At 43.9% G+C, this 13,674-nt stretch overlaps 1 protein-coding gene across 3 annotated transcripts in view; it reads left to right on the top strand.

Moving 5' to 3' along the window:
- The window catches only part of SUSD6 (sushi domain containing 6), a 122,193-nt gene extending 108,899 nt beyond the window's left edge, over positions 1–13,294 (top strand). For all 3 annotated transcript variants that reach the window (XM_058293211.1, XM_058293209.1, XM_058293210.1), the window contains exons 3-6: positions 1,097–1,294; positions 3,438–3,576; positions 6,372–6,799; positions 8,961–13,294. In XM_058293211.1, coding sequence (XP_058149194.1) covers positions 1,097–1,294; positions 3,438–3,576; positions 6,372–6,799; positions 8,961–8,986 — 791 coding nt within the window. In that variant the 3' untranslated portion in view covers positions 8,987–13,294. The remainder of the gene's footprint in view (positions 1–1,096; positions 1,295–3,437; positions 3,577–6,371; positions 6,800–8,960) is intronic.
- Positions 13,295–13,674: the final 380 nt, after the last annotated feature.

The raw sequence follows: 13,674 nt of genomic DNA, 5'->3' as shown, positions 1-13,674 counted from the left end.
GTGGGCTTTATTTCCACAGTATCTTTCCAGGGTCAGAAGGACAGGCCATGGAGAAGAGGCCATCCTTCTCCCCAGGGCTGGTCAGTCCCTTCAGTGCCTCTAACTTCTCATTATTGCCAGTTATCTAGGCCAGAGTTCACTCCTCACTTAATCACTTCCCCTACCCACATCTCCCTAATGGACTTGTTTGAAAAGGAGGTAACCTTGAAACACTCCCCACCACCCCCACCTACCCCCATTTAAAGGTCCTTGAAGTTCATGGGACAGTAGCAGTGTTCACTTTGGGAATAACAGGATTTAGAATGAGAAAACTTTACTGATTCCAGGTCAGCCATTTACCTTGCCTTAATCTTGTATAAAAGTCATTTAACTTTTGTGGGCTTTGGTATCCTCATCTTCAGAGGGAAATAGTGATGACTACCTTGTAGAATTGTCAGGACAAATAAATGTGGTAGAAGGTGAAGGTGCTTTTAAAAATGGACAGTTCTACCTGAGCAAAAAATGTGGGATTGAGACTAGTGATGCCAGTGACTACTCTAGTCAGTGGGTGGGAGGTACACAGAGAGCTTGGGAAGTGTCCTGGGGATGGATCAGAAATTCTAAGGCTGATAATGCATATTTTTACTATACTATTATGGAGTCCATTTCTGGCAATAATGTTGGGAACAATGCTAACATTTCCCCCTACAGGTATTTTTTTTACTACCTTTTACTCTGGTTCATTGTGGATTTTTCATTGTGGCTTTATAAAAACCATGGTAAAGTCTAGAACTTTGTAGGTTCAAGGTATTGTCAGTATCTTCCGTTCCATTATGGGTGCAATTCTTTTAAGGTAGACTGGGGAGGAAAAGGGGAAATGTTGCAAGTTGCCAAACTTCCCTGTTGCTAGTGTACTCCCTTCTTAGTCAGTGGCAAACTGAACCTCCAGGGTTTGGCCAGTAGCCTTTCCATGAGAATGGGTCTTTGCTCATCGTATGTTTCCTGTTGGATCTTGAGAGGCCTTGAGACTTTTAAGAACCGTCTTCTTCATCACTGACAGGAGACTCCCACCATAAAACCTCACGAATATACCACTTTTCTCTCTTTGCTTTTGCAGTGTGCTCTCGGCCCCCTGAGCCAGAGAATGGTGGTTACATCTGCCACCCCCGGCCCTGCAGGGACCCCCTGACAGCGGGCAGTGTCATCGAGTACCTGTGTGCTGAAGGTTATATGTTGAAGGGTGATTACAAATACCTGACGTGTAAGAATGGCGAGTGGAAGCCGGCCATGGAGATTAGCTGTCATCTCAACGAGGGTCAGTCTTGCAGATGAGATCGGGATACTGCTGAGGTTCTGCTTTCTTTTAACCCATGAGAAGTGGCACACACTTCCTCCAGAGCACTTTTGCTGTGGCACAATTAGCTTTGATGCCCTGCATCCTCCCTTCCTTTGGGATACCGTGTCTTTTTGAAAGACTTTCAAGGTTGCTGGCGCGGCACCCGTGGCATTTCAGCTGAGTTACTGAGGAGCTGGTTAGCTTTACTGACACATCTACCCAGCTATGTGAAGTGCCTTTGATGCTCAGAATCTCTTGTTTGCCTAGCCAAGTGCTGGTGACCCTTGACCATGTTCTGCTAACACAATGAGCACAATGCTAACAATGTCTCTAGTATCTCTTTTATTTTATTTTTCCTTCAATGGAAATGAACTGTTTTGTTATGGAGCAACAGTCCAGCTGTGCAGAAGACCTCAACCCCTTTCTGCCTCCTCCTGTCTTACATGACAGAAAAATCCAGCTGCCTGCAGGGAAGTGTGTGTCATGCTGTCATCTTTGTGCTTTATACTCAGGCCTCAAGACCAGAACATTTTTAACCCATGGAATCCTAGACAAAGCCCTGAGTGGAAACCATCCTTAGATGTACACTAAAGCTACAGCACTTTTGATCAGGGGATTATTACAGGCCAGTTCTTGTAGATATTTCTGCCCCATTGGCAGGGCAGGGGGGATGGGTGGAACTTAAGATGGTAGAATGATGTCCCCATATAAATGGTTGATATTTACTAACCTGCTTTTTTTTTTTAAGGAGGCCCTTTAACTTTTATTCCAATGTCTTCCAAAGTTATTTGACTAAAAATACTTTTTTAACCTTAGATCATCTAGCTAAAGTGGTATTTTAAGAGATAATATACTGTTAAAACAATAGGTTGTATTTGTTCAGGCAGTATGTGCAGAGTATTGTTTTAGCAATTTATACTTTTTTTTTCCCTTTTCTTATTATTTTTTTCTTTTAAAGATACATAAATCACACAAAATGTTATATTAAAAAATATAAGGAAAGTGGTGTGGCTCAGTCACTTGGGCTCCCGTCTACCATATGGAAAGCCCTAGGTTCATGTCCCAGGGCCTCCTTGTGAAGGCAGGCTTGCCCGCATGCTGCAGAGATCTGCTGGCCCAGGCGCCGCAGAGTGCTGCCAGCCTGCAAGCGCCACGGAGAGCTGACTCAGCAAGGTGGCACAATAAAAAGGGAGACAAAAGCAAAAACACAGAAGAACATGCAGTGAATGGACACAGAGAGCAAACAGCACGGAAGCTGCAGGGAGGAGGGGAGAATAAATTAAAAAATAAAAATAAATACAGACACAGAAGAATGTATAGCAAATGGACACAAAAAGCAAACAGCAAGCAAAAAAAAAAGCTGCAAGGGGGGAGTTAAAAAAAAAAAAAAAGAGGCTCCCATAGACCTCATTCCCCCACTCCCATATCGACAACTTCTTTCATTAGTGTGGTACATTCATCGTGTTTGATGAGTACATTTTGGAGCATTGCCACACAGCATGGATTATAGTTCATGTTGTAGTTTATACTCTCTCCCAGTCCTTTCAGTGGGTTATGGCAGGATATATAATGTCATGCAACTGTCCCTGCAATATCTTTGAGGACAACTCCAGGTCCTGAAAATGCCCCAATATCATACTGCTTTTTCCCTCTTCCTGCCTTTAGCAACTCCCATGGCCACTGTCTCTATATCAATGATATAATTTCTTCCATTGCTAGAGTCACAATAATTCTATAGTAGAATACCATAAATCCACTCTAATCCATATTTTATTCCTCCATCCTGAGGACCCTGGGATGGCACTGTTCACTCCACTCTAAATTGAGAGGGGGCTAACCTTTTGAGGACAGGATCAGAAGTGGTTTATGGATGTAAGATCTCTAAAGTTAAGTGAGTTAAGTGTCCGAAGGACCCCAGAGGCCAAAAGTGAAGGGACCTTTATATTCAGGAAATGGGATAGGGAAATGGCCCCTTTCCAGAAGCATCATGTATGCATCAGCCACTCTTCCCTTTCATTCCTGAGATACCCAGGCTGTAGGGGTGTTTGACAAGACCTGCTATGGGGCTTATATTTTATGTTTCTGGGTACAGAATGCTTCTGATGATGCCCTATTTCCTTAGACAAAGATGCCCACACATCACTCGGCGTCCCCACGCTGTCCATAGTGGCTTCCACTGCCAGCTCTGTTGCGCTCATTCTCCTCCTTGTGGTGCTGTTTGTGTTGCTGCAGCCTAAGCTCAAGTCTTTCCATCACAGCAGGTGAGTCTGGTGGGCACTGGGTGGCAGCGGACCTGTGACCTCTGCTGGTCTGTGTGTGCCCAGGAAAAGGGGAGGGCTCTGCCATGTTTTGAATACTGGATGTGCCTGGTGCTATGCTCATTGATTGTATATACATTATGTTAGTCCTCACAGAAACACTGCAGGTAAGGTAACTGAGGCTCTGAGAGATTGAGTTACTCACGCAAGGTATACCTGTAGATGATGGTAGAGCTGAGATTTGAACCCAGATCTGCTCATGTCATTTCTCTTCTCTCTGTGGATTTCATAGCATTGTGATTTCCAGACCAGCAAAATCAGCATCACCCGGGAACTTGTTAGAAATGCACGTCCTCAGACCTCATCCCTGACCTTTTGAATGAGAAACTCTGTGGCTGAGGCTCAGCAATATGTTTTTTTGTGTTTTTTGTTTGTTTGTTTGTTTGTTTTAAATTAGAGAAGTTGTAGGTTTACAGGAAAAAATCATGCATAAAATAGAGTTCCCATGTATCGCTTCATTAGTTTGGTATAATTTTATTATTAACTATTGTCTATCATTTACAGTAGTGATAGCTGTTTTTAAAAATTTTTATTCTAGTAACATATACAACCTAAAATTTCCCCTTTTAACCACTTTCAAGTATGTAATTCAGCACTGTTAATTAAATTCACAATGTTGTGCTGCCATCACCACCATCCATTACCAGAACTTTATGATCAACCCAGCAATATGTTTTAACGAGCTCTTTGGATGATTTTGTTGCATGCTCATGTTTGAGAGTCACTCTCCTTTACCCTGTGTAATCTTGGCTGCATATAGAGGCACATTGGAAGTGGGGGTAGGAGAATAAATACCAATAGAATAAGCACAATTCTAGCACCTTCTTTGATGAATCTTTTATTTTATTTTTCCTTCAGTGGAAATAGACTGTTCTGTTATGGAGCTACAGTCTAGGTCCCATCTCCAGGTATTCTGATTTATTGATATGGAGTATGACCATGGCACCAACATTTTTTTAAAAACCTTTCCAGGTAGTTCTAATACTGTGCTAAAAAAACAGAAGGTGGGCTTTCTTGCCAACCTTTTGTCACTTTTCTTTTCTGATTTAGTGCATTAGCTACAAATCATCTGATACTAGGGTTGGTGAGGTAGGGAGGGACAGGGTACAAATGGTTGGACCTGGCCTGAACAGATCCCTTTTCTGATGGACTTCTCTCCCAGTTTGTCACAGCTTCTGTAATTGTTTGGGTCATCCTGGCACTTGCTCATTCTCACTTGAGTACAGATTTTCTATTCAGTCTTGACCCACTTATCAGTCACTGTGGTAACTCACATGTATGAAGTACCAAACTAAGCCCCATTAAATAAGAAGTTGCTGGCATGGAATTAACAGGCTAAAGTTAATCTTTGTGTACTATGTATGCTTTATCTTTTTATAAAATTTATTTAAATTTTGTTTTGTTCCAGGGGTAACAGTTATTTTTAAAGGTTGTTAAACAAATTAATAGAATAAAGAGGAAGGAGATTCTACGTGAAAGCCAAACTGATTGTTTTGCATTTCATCTAAATTAGGGAGGTCCCCTCCACCTCCTCTTAGTTAACTCTAATAAGTCTGTTAAAAGTTACTGGCTGATTTTGATTGACTTGAGTGAGAGATTTAGTATTCATCATGTATCCTATTTAAATTTTATACTGTATATATGTATTCTTAAACAAAAACTAATTATTTTGAATAACAAGTTATGTGCATGCCAGTATACATACACCTTCCTATATCACCTTGGTATCAGTTTCCCTTCTTTCCTGAGATCTCTGACCACCATTATGGGTGCCACTCCTCTTTTCCTTAGGGTATGTATACCACTGATTTAGGGAGCACAGATTTTGCTTCCAAGTTCAGATGAGAACATTGAAAACTAGTAACAATGGTCTGGCAATAGTGTGATGCCCTCCCATGTGATGTCCTGAGCAAAAGTTGACCAGAATCTCATCGTGAGGAAACACAATCAGACAAATTCAGATTATGGAACATTTCAATCCATCAAAGTCTATAAGATAGTGGTTATTTTGGTGGTGAGGAAACAGGAAGTGATTGGGATAGGTGCAAGGGGTATCTGGGCTACTGGTAATGTCCTATTTCTTGACCTAGGTAGGGTTATACATCAGTATTACCCTTGTGATAAATCAATCAGTTGTATATTTTTGTGTCATCTTCTCTACACGTGTATTATTAATATAATTAATATAATTACCATATAGTTGTATGGTTTTTTGTTTTTTTGGTTTTTTTAAAAAAAGTTAAAAAAGGCAAACAAAGTGACTGTGTCCGGAGAAAAAAAATCTTCTGATTTCCAGTCCAGTGACCCATTTCAGAATCACAGAGCTTTCCTCATTTTCTTATCCTATCGTGCTGAACGAGTAGCCTTATTTCCATGTCTCTAGTACCTAGTTTTTGCACAGGACTAGAATGCTAGATGCCTGTATCTATCCAGAGGTTAAGAATACAATACACCTGCAGACAGGTGAAACTACATTAGAATCCCAGCTATATCCCTTACCAACTATTTAACTGTGGGCAATTTACTTGACTTCTCTGAGGTTCGTCTGCATTCTTGGTGAATCCCTGCTTCACTGGGCTCAGGTGAGGATTCTGTGTGATAAAAGTATGTAATAGCCCCTAGTGTATTTGGCACATGGTAAGTGCTCAGAAATGGTTGCTATTGCTGGTGTTATATTTATTTATTTATTTATTGTGTTTATTATAATTCTTCTTTTGTCTTCCCTTTTTCGGATCCAGGCGTGACCAGGGGGTGTCTAGGGACCAGGTGTCCATCATGGTGGATGGAGTCCAGGTTGCACTACCATCGTATGAAGAGGCTGTGTATGGCAGTTCTGGTCACTGTGTGCCACCTGCTGACCCCAGAGTGCAAATTGTGCTGTCAGAAGGGTCTGGGTCGAGTGGAAGAAGTGTGCTGAGGGAGCAGCAGCTGCAGGACCAGGGGGCTTGCTCCATTACCAGTGGAGAAGATGAGGCCCCAGGCCGCTCTGGACTGTGTGAAGCCTGGGGCTGTCAGGGCTCAGAGACTGTGGTGGTGCATCAGGCAACCACCTCTTCCTGGGTCGCTGACTCAGGAAACAGCCGACCAGCACACAAAGAAGCCCCAGATTCAGAGAACAGTGACATACAAAGCCTTTTATCCCTCACTTCAGAGGAGTACACAGATGGTAGGTAGACTGTGCTAATCACAAACTATAAGCTACTCAGGATCCTTGGTGGGATGGAGGAAGGACAGTGAACCTCTCTAATACTGACCTTCTGCTGGATTCTGTGGTGTATTGGGGGGCAAAGAAAGACAGCACCTGAGTTGGGAGAGATGGTCTCTCTCTTATTCCTACAAAATGAGATTTTACCCTCAGAACTCCAAGTAGGGCTTTGACCTCTTTATAGGGAGACTTTTCACAATGATCTGTGAATTTGGATGGTTTGGAGTCTCCAGCACTATTCATGGCCACAGAGCTGTGCTAAATCAAAGAGTAGACAGCGTTTGGGGGCTGAGTCATCTGTCCTCTTGTAATTTTTATGTTCCCAAAATGTCAGGAGTGACCAGGAGGCTTGGGGTCATAATACAGAGAATACAGGAGCACCTTCTCTCTTCCAGAGGAGAAAGCTACTTCATTTTCAGTAGGAATATGTACCAGGTACTGTGCTGATTGGTTTTCTTGCACTATCTCCATTAAACTGCACAGTGACCCTGAGAAGTAGGTATCATCATCCCCCTTTTATAGATAAGGAAACTGAGGCTTAAAGAGAGTAAGTCACTTGTCCACCGGTAAGTAGCTGAGCTGGGATTTGAAGCCAGATAGGTATGGCTCTAAAGACTGCATTTTTAACCCTATGTTGCCATGCTGCCTCACAGGTGACTCCAGCTCCTTTGTGGCCATCTGGCCATAGAAAGAAATTGTGACTTGCTAACATCTCTGCCGTAGCTGGAGTCTGGAGAGTTTAACTTTGGGATTGGCTTTGTCTCTTTCTTTTTTTTTTTAATGTTCATACCTCCCCGCCCCACCCCACCTCACCTGAAGTGTCTTTGTCTTTTTGCTTGTTGTTTTCTGCTTGTTGTCTGTTTTTGTTTTTCCTTTAGGAGGCACCAGGAAACATGGGACCTTCCATGTGGGAGGTGGATGCTCAACATCTTGAGCCACATCCACCCCCAGCTTTGTCTCTTTTAAAAATATATATTAAGAGTAATCCCAGTGCAGTTCATGGTGGAGAATAAACCGAGATGTTTCCATTTCACCAGGGAGGACTCCTGAATTCATGATGCACTCCTTTGAAAAGAGCCTTAGATAAGGAAACTTTATGTTTGCTGAGAATCCTGGGCACAGTGAATGTCTAACATTTAGAATACTTGAAAGCAAAGAAGTTAGAAATTCTCCAATGTAGATCATATTTGTGGAATTTAGTGATTATCAACAGCATGCCTTCTTTATTCTTGATTGGTTATAGAGACAAGAAGGGGCCATTTAATCGCTGACCTTTGTTTAACTAGAAATCAGTGACTCCCATGCTCAGTCAGTCATATATAGTGTGAGACATGTCCAAGCACAAATCTCAGCTTATCCTACCTCAGGGGCCAAGACGGTTCTCTGCTCTTCTTCCCTTTCTTCCTCCCCTCCTTGCTTTGTTTCATATATTGAACAAGCATCTTTGAGGCCCATCTGGCACCTGGTACTTGGTTATGCTTCAAGGGTGACACAGAGAAACATGAAACATTCTTTGCCTGCATGGAGTATTAGTCAGTTGGGACATGGACCTACACTTAGGAAATAATGAAACCAGGGATTCTAGGATCTATGTAAAAATGAGGGCATCAGAAAACAAGGAATTTTGGAGAATGATGTACTGATTGTAACCCATGTTTGAACTGTCCAGGACCAACAGAATCAGGACTTTGAGGCATCAGTCTAATCCCCACTGACATAAGAGGAGACCGAGACCAAGAGGGTGATTTATCCAAGACCACACCACTGGCAGATGGCTTTAAGGAGAAACAGGGCTTTGTAACCTTGTAGGGTGGCATCAGGAAAGATGGGGGAGAAACTAGACCAGCAGAGCTAGAGCAGAGATAAGGATTCAAGTTTGTGGAGCTGAAAAAAAAATTGAATACCAGATTGAACATTCAGATTTTATCACACAGGCAAGGGAAGAGGTGAGTGAGAAAGGCCTAAAAAAGAGGTGGGAGATTTAGGCCATCTAGAAGTATACGTGAGTTTGAAATTTTATTTTTTTAAACTAGGGGCTACATGGCGACCCCTGTAATGGGATTGGTTGTGCTACACAGAGACCCACATGGGTTAACCACTGTGCCTTCTTTTCTTCCCACAGATATTCCACTGTTGAAAGAAGCATGAGGGCTGCCACTGGCCTCTCTCTTCTCTGCAATGGTCCTTTCTGTTCTTCCTCCCTCTCCCTGTGGGTTTGAGCACCCTGGGCTCTCCAGCCACCCTGCCCAGATACCTGAGCTGCCACCTGTGTATCTGTGTATCTCTGAGGGCCTACAGCTCCTCCTCGCTGAAAATTCAAGGAAGAGTCTCATCATCTGCCTGCTGGACAGCTGAAGGAGCTGTCTTTTTGCCTGACTCAGCCCTCTCATCTATGTCGGGGACATATTTGAATGTGCTGGATTGAACCCTTCCTTTCCTTGAGCCCACTGGGTTCCCTCCAGCAAGCTTTCTGGTGGCAGTTCCACCGGCCCACGTGGGTCCGAGTGCTGCTGAGTTTACTTGTGCCTTCACCCCACCCTGTCCGGTTACCCTGCCACACAGGCTTGTTGCTGTTATACAAGCCTTAGTAGCTGCACTGCTCATTCTTGCTATACTGGAGGCTGGGCCTGGTCGTGCCTGTTTAATTTGAGCAGATCCAAGTACGAGAGCTCTGGAGTCAAAAGAGGGGCTCTAATTGGGGCAGTTGTTGGGGCAAGAAATGTGGGTCCCTGGACTTGCCGTGCATTGACACCAGTGGCATATCTCCTTGGCTGAGGATGGAGAATTGGAAAACCATGCCACAGCTATCCCAGCACCTGGCTGTCCAGCTCAGAGGTATAGGTTCCTTGCCTTGTTGAGTTGAGAGTTTTGAAGAAGCATCCAGAAGATCCCTAGGGAGGGAAGGAAGGTTGGTAGCTGATGATGATTGTCTTCCTAAAAGCAAATATTCCCTTCCTACTTCCAGCATTAGCCTTCCTGGCTTTTTTTGTTTGTTTGTTTTTTGTTTTTCTGTTTCCTGGAGTATAAGGGCAGGTTCCAGCGACCTCCTGGGTTTTACCCCAGGGTGTTCTGGCTTCCTTGCCCACAGAGGCCTTAGGTGAATCATCCCTGGGACAGGAAAGTTGGTGAGATGACATGGAATGCCCGTCTGGTCATTGGAAGTTTGGTTGGGTCTCCCCTTTCTGGGTTCGTGGTGAGGAAGGGGAGCGTGAAGGCACAGGCCAAGTCCCTGGGTGGCTGCAGGCAGCTCCAAACCCCGTCCTGAGGATCTTCTTTACCACGGTCATGTGCCTTAGTAATTGTGCCCGGGAAGTATCCTGCTGCTTGCTACCCTGCTGCTTCTGCCCTTCCTTGCCCACCCCCTTCACAAGTCATAGCTGACACATGACTACCTTGTTTTTCCTAGCACCCTGGGGAAAGGGCTGAAACAGTTCACATATACCCCCCAGAACCTTACTTTGTGAGGTAGGCGAGTGGTTTGTAAAGCATCCTGGCTCCCGAGACACTCAAACTGAAAGTTGGGGCTCAGGGCCCTTGGAGGAGCTGCTGGGGTTAAGGGAATGGAGTTGGTGTTCCAGACACTTCTGCTAGGGGCAAAGCTGCCATTGAGCCCTTTAGACTTTCCCTTGCCCATGTGTTGAATGCTAACAAGGCTGCAAGACTGGGGCAGAAGAGCTCAATTAGGCTGCTATCATTTCAAGAGATGTGGCATTAAGGAATGTTTGATTTTGTGGGTTTTTTTTAAGCACTGGGGCTGAGAAACCAAAGCTGACCCTGCGTTGCACCTCTACTCCTCCCCTGAGCCTTTATGTTTGGGGTGGTAAATACAAGGAAAACCACAGTTCATTTCAGTATCTGACCTACCAGGGTTAGCTCCAGGTATGGATGGTCTCAGAAATTAGAGGGGAATGCCTTCTTTCAGCCAGCTATGCTCCTGCTTCTCTCTCACATAACGCACTTTATTGCCCGGACAGTCCCCATTCCCCTTTCGCCAGCTTCTTGAAACCACGTGCAGTCTTCCTTCCTCTCAGGGTAAGGGCAGTGCCTGCTCAGCCTCATTAGCCACTCCTACACTTTTTTTTCTTTCCCAGTGGGGAAGCCTTCACTTGCTGTGCACAAAGCCAGGGTCAGAGTGGTTATAGATAGAACAGATTGGCAAATGGGCTAGAATGCAGAAGCCTTCTGGGGGAAGTGAAACTTAGCTGGGAGCCTGTCCTTGACCTCAGAGAGGCCATTTCTAGAGTGCCTGCCAGCAGCTGCTGCACCAGTCCATCTGGAAGATAAAATCTGATCAAACTCACCTGCCTCACGCATGGGTTCTCCTTCACCTACAGAGAGGTACCCTTGTCTTCCTCCAAAAAATGAAAACGGGGGCAAATGGGGGGTTCTTAAGTCTCACTGCTGAGCTGTTAGCTTTTATTTTGCAATCTTCCAAAATCTGAATTCTGTTCTAGAATATTTTTTAAATGGAATATTTCACCCCCTTTTATCTTGTTACTCGGGTTTTTTCCCCTAAGAGATTGCACTTTTTCTTTTGGGTTTATTCAGCCTCATAAGTGACCAACTTGGCCCTTGAGAAAAAAGAAATTCCTTCTGAAGGCTCCTTATATCCCCCTTGCCTTCTTTTACTGTCACCCTGGAGATTACAAGCCCAAACTTGTCTCCCTGGTAGGAAAGAAGTCAGAAGAAATCAGAGCCATAGCTCCCCTCCCCTTCTGTCTTGTCTCTGGCATAAAGGGGGCTCACTTCACTGAGGCAACTGTGTCTGTGGGTGCGGGAGCTGGAGTCTCATTGCTGCTGACATCTGGACCATTTCTTCCTGTACTCTGCTCCTAAAGCAATTTCTAAACCATCAGCTATGTGCTACTGTTTCTTGGGCTTCTGGGCTTTGTCCCTATAGAGGGATTCTAGACTCCATAGCTGCTTTGAGGTGGGACCTGGCTGAGAGACAAGGTTAGGTGTCAGGTGGCAGATCTATTAGGAAGGTGGCTACGCACAGAGCCTGTGCAGGTGTTAAAAAAACTGTGGCCGCAGCCCAATTTTCATAGGCTTACCTATAGGGGAGTACAGCAGAAGACTGTCCAGGAGAAATGGCCAGCACCAAAGGACTTTATTTTTTATTTTTATTTTTTGTGTATACACTTGAGCTGACTCAATGCAGGTTTTATATCCTGGTGACTTACAGTCACATTCTAGTGGCTTTCAAGGGCCAATATATGGTGAAAATGACTTTAAAATTTCCATCCCTTTCAATGCCTTAGTTTAGCAGGTAGATTCTATCTTTTGCCATTTCTGTTTTTTGTGTACTGTGTTCCCATTTCACTGGGTGTGAACTGTGAAGTGGGCCAAGTCCTGGCCACTTTGTGAGTTTGTTTGGTTTTATAAGGCATTTCAATGTACATTCCACAAACACTCCATTGTAAACAAAATTGTCTTCCCAATTCGTCTTGCTCTTCTCCTCCCACCCCCAGCCTTAAAAGTTCTGTGGAGAAGCTACATGGCAAGACAGACAAAGGTATACTTTTCCTGCTTCGGTATTGGTGGCACAGTGACAGATATAGCACTCAGCCTTTCTTCCTCTTTCCAATCCCAGCTCCCAACTGAGCTCTCAGAATCACTTGCTTCCTACATAATAATCTTGCCCCCATTTCTGGGAACATCCATGCATAGAAAATGGGATATGCTGCAAACATTTTTAAGTCCTTGCCTCCATCCCCCCACCACCTTTTTTTTCCTCTCCTGAAGGAGAAAAAGGGCCTAGAAGGAAACTGGCATACACATTTCACAGCTTGATTCCAGATGTGCTTGCTGAGAACAGTGAGACTGGGAGTTTCTCTGTGGGCCTGCTGGCCTGACTCTCAGAATAAGGACAGTCCTTGCTGCGTCCCATTGTGGGGCTTGGAGAATATTTTGCTTGGCAGATGTTTGGGCTAAGTGGTGCAGTGGCTGGTTCCCCAGAGGGGGAAATGCAGCAGGCCCAGCTTTACTGGGAAGCAACTCTTAATTTCCAGTTGAAAACCTAGTAGAATTTTGAAAGAAAACCTCAAAGTTGAATCCTCTCTGCCAAGCACCAGAACTGGAGAGGACACAAGGGCAAAGCAGTCAGATTGCCAAGCAGGGAAGAAAGATGAGGGTGGGGTGGTATGGCAGCCTGCCACCCCCTGCCTTGGTTTCTTACTGTTATTGCACCACTATGGAATCCCCTATAGCATGGTACTCATAATAGTTTAAAACAACACAAGCATAATTGACTCTGTACAGGATGTCACTCAGTTTGGGTTTGCTTTATTTTATTTTATATATATATATATATATATATATTTGTTTTTTGGTATCCTGTACATTGCAGTGGGTGTGAAGATAGTCTTTTAATATTTGTACAAAATTTAATTTAATTGTTCTATGTATATAACTGCATTTCTAAATAATTATAATAAAAAAGTTCTTCTAACAGGAGCTTCTGGAGATGTGATCCTTGCAGAAAGTTTTTGCTGAAACCATAGATTAAAAAGAGCATATGTGAGAAAGAGCTCATAAAAAGACGAAGCACTAACTCCTTGTCAGGGGAGGGGTGCCTGACAAGAGATGGAGGTGGTGATCTATCATTGATGATAGGAGATCACATAAATGGAAAGAGATTGCCTGCCTTTTCTTTTTTTAAAAAAAAAATATATATATTTATCTATCTATCTATCCATCCCCCCCCTTCCCCTCCTCCCGCCCTACTGTTTTTGCGGTCTGTGTCGTCTTCTCATTTTCTCTCCTCTGTGATTCACTGGGATTTTATCCTGGAGACCTCTGATGGAAAGAGAGGTTCCCTGCCAATTGTGCCACCT

Source organism: Dasypus novemcinctus, chromosome 3 (genome assembly GCF_030445035.2).
Source record: "Dasypus novemcinctus isolate mDasNov1 chromosome 3, mDasNov1.1.hap2, whole genome shotgun sequence".
Lineage (NCBI taxonomy): Eukaryota > Metazoa > Chordata > Mammalia > Cingulata > Dasypodidae > Dasypus > Dasypus novemcinctus.
This window is presented reverse-complemented; position numbering and strand designations above follow the sequence as displayed.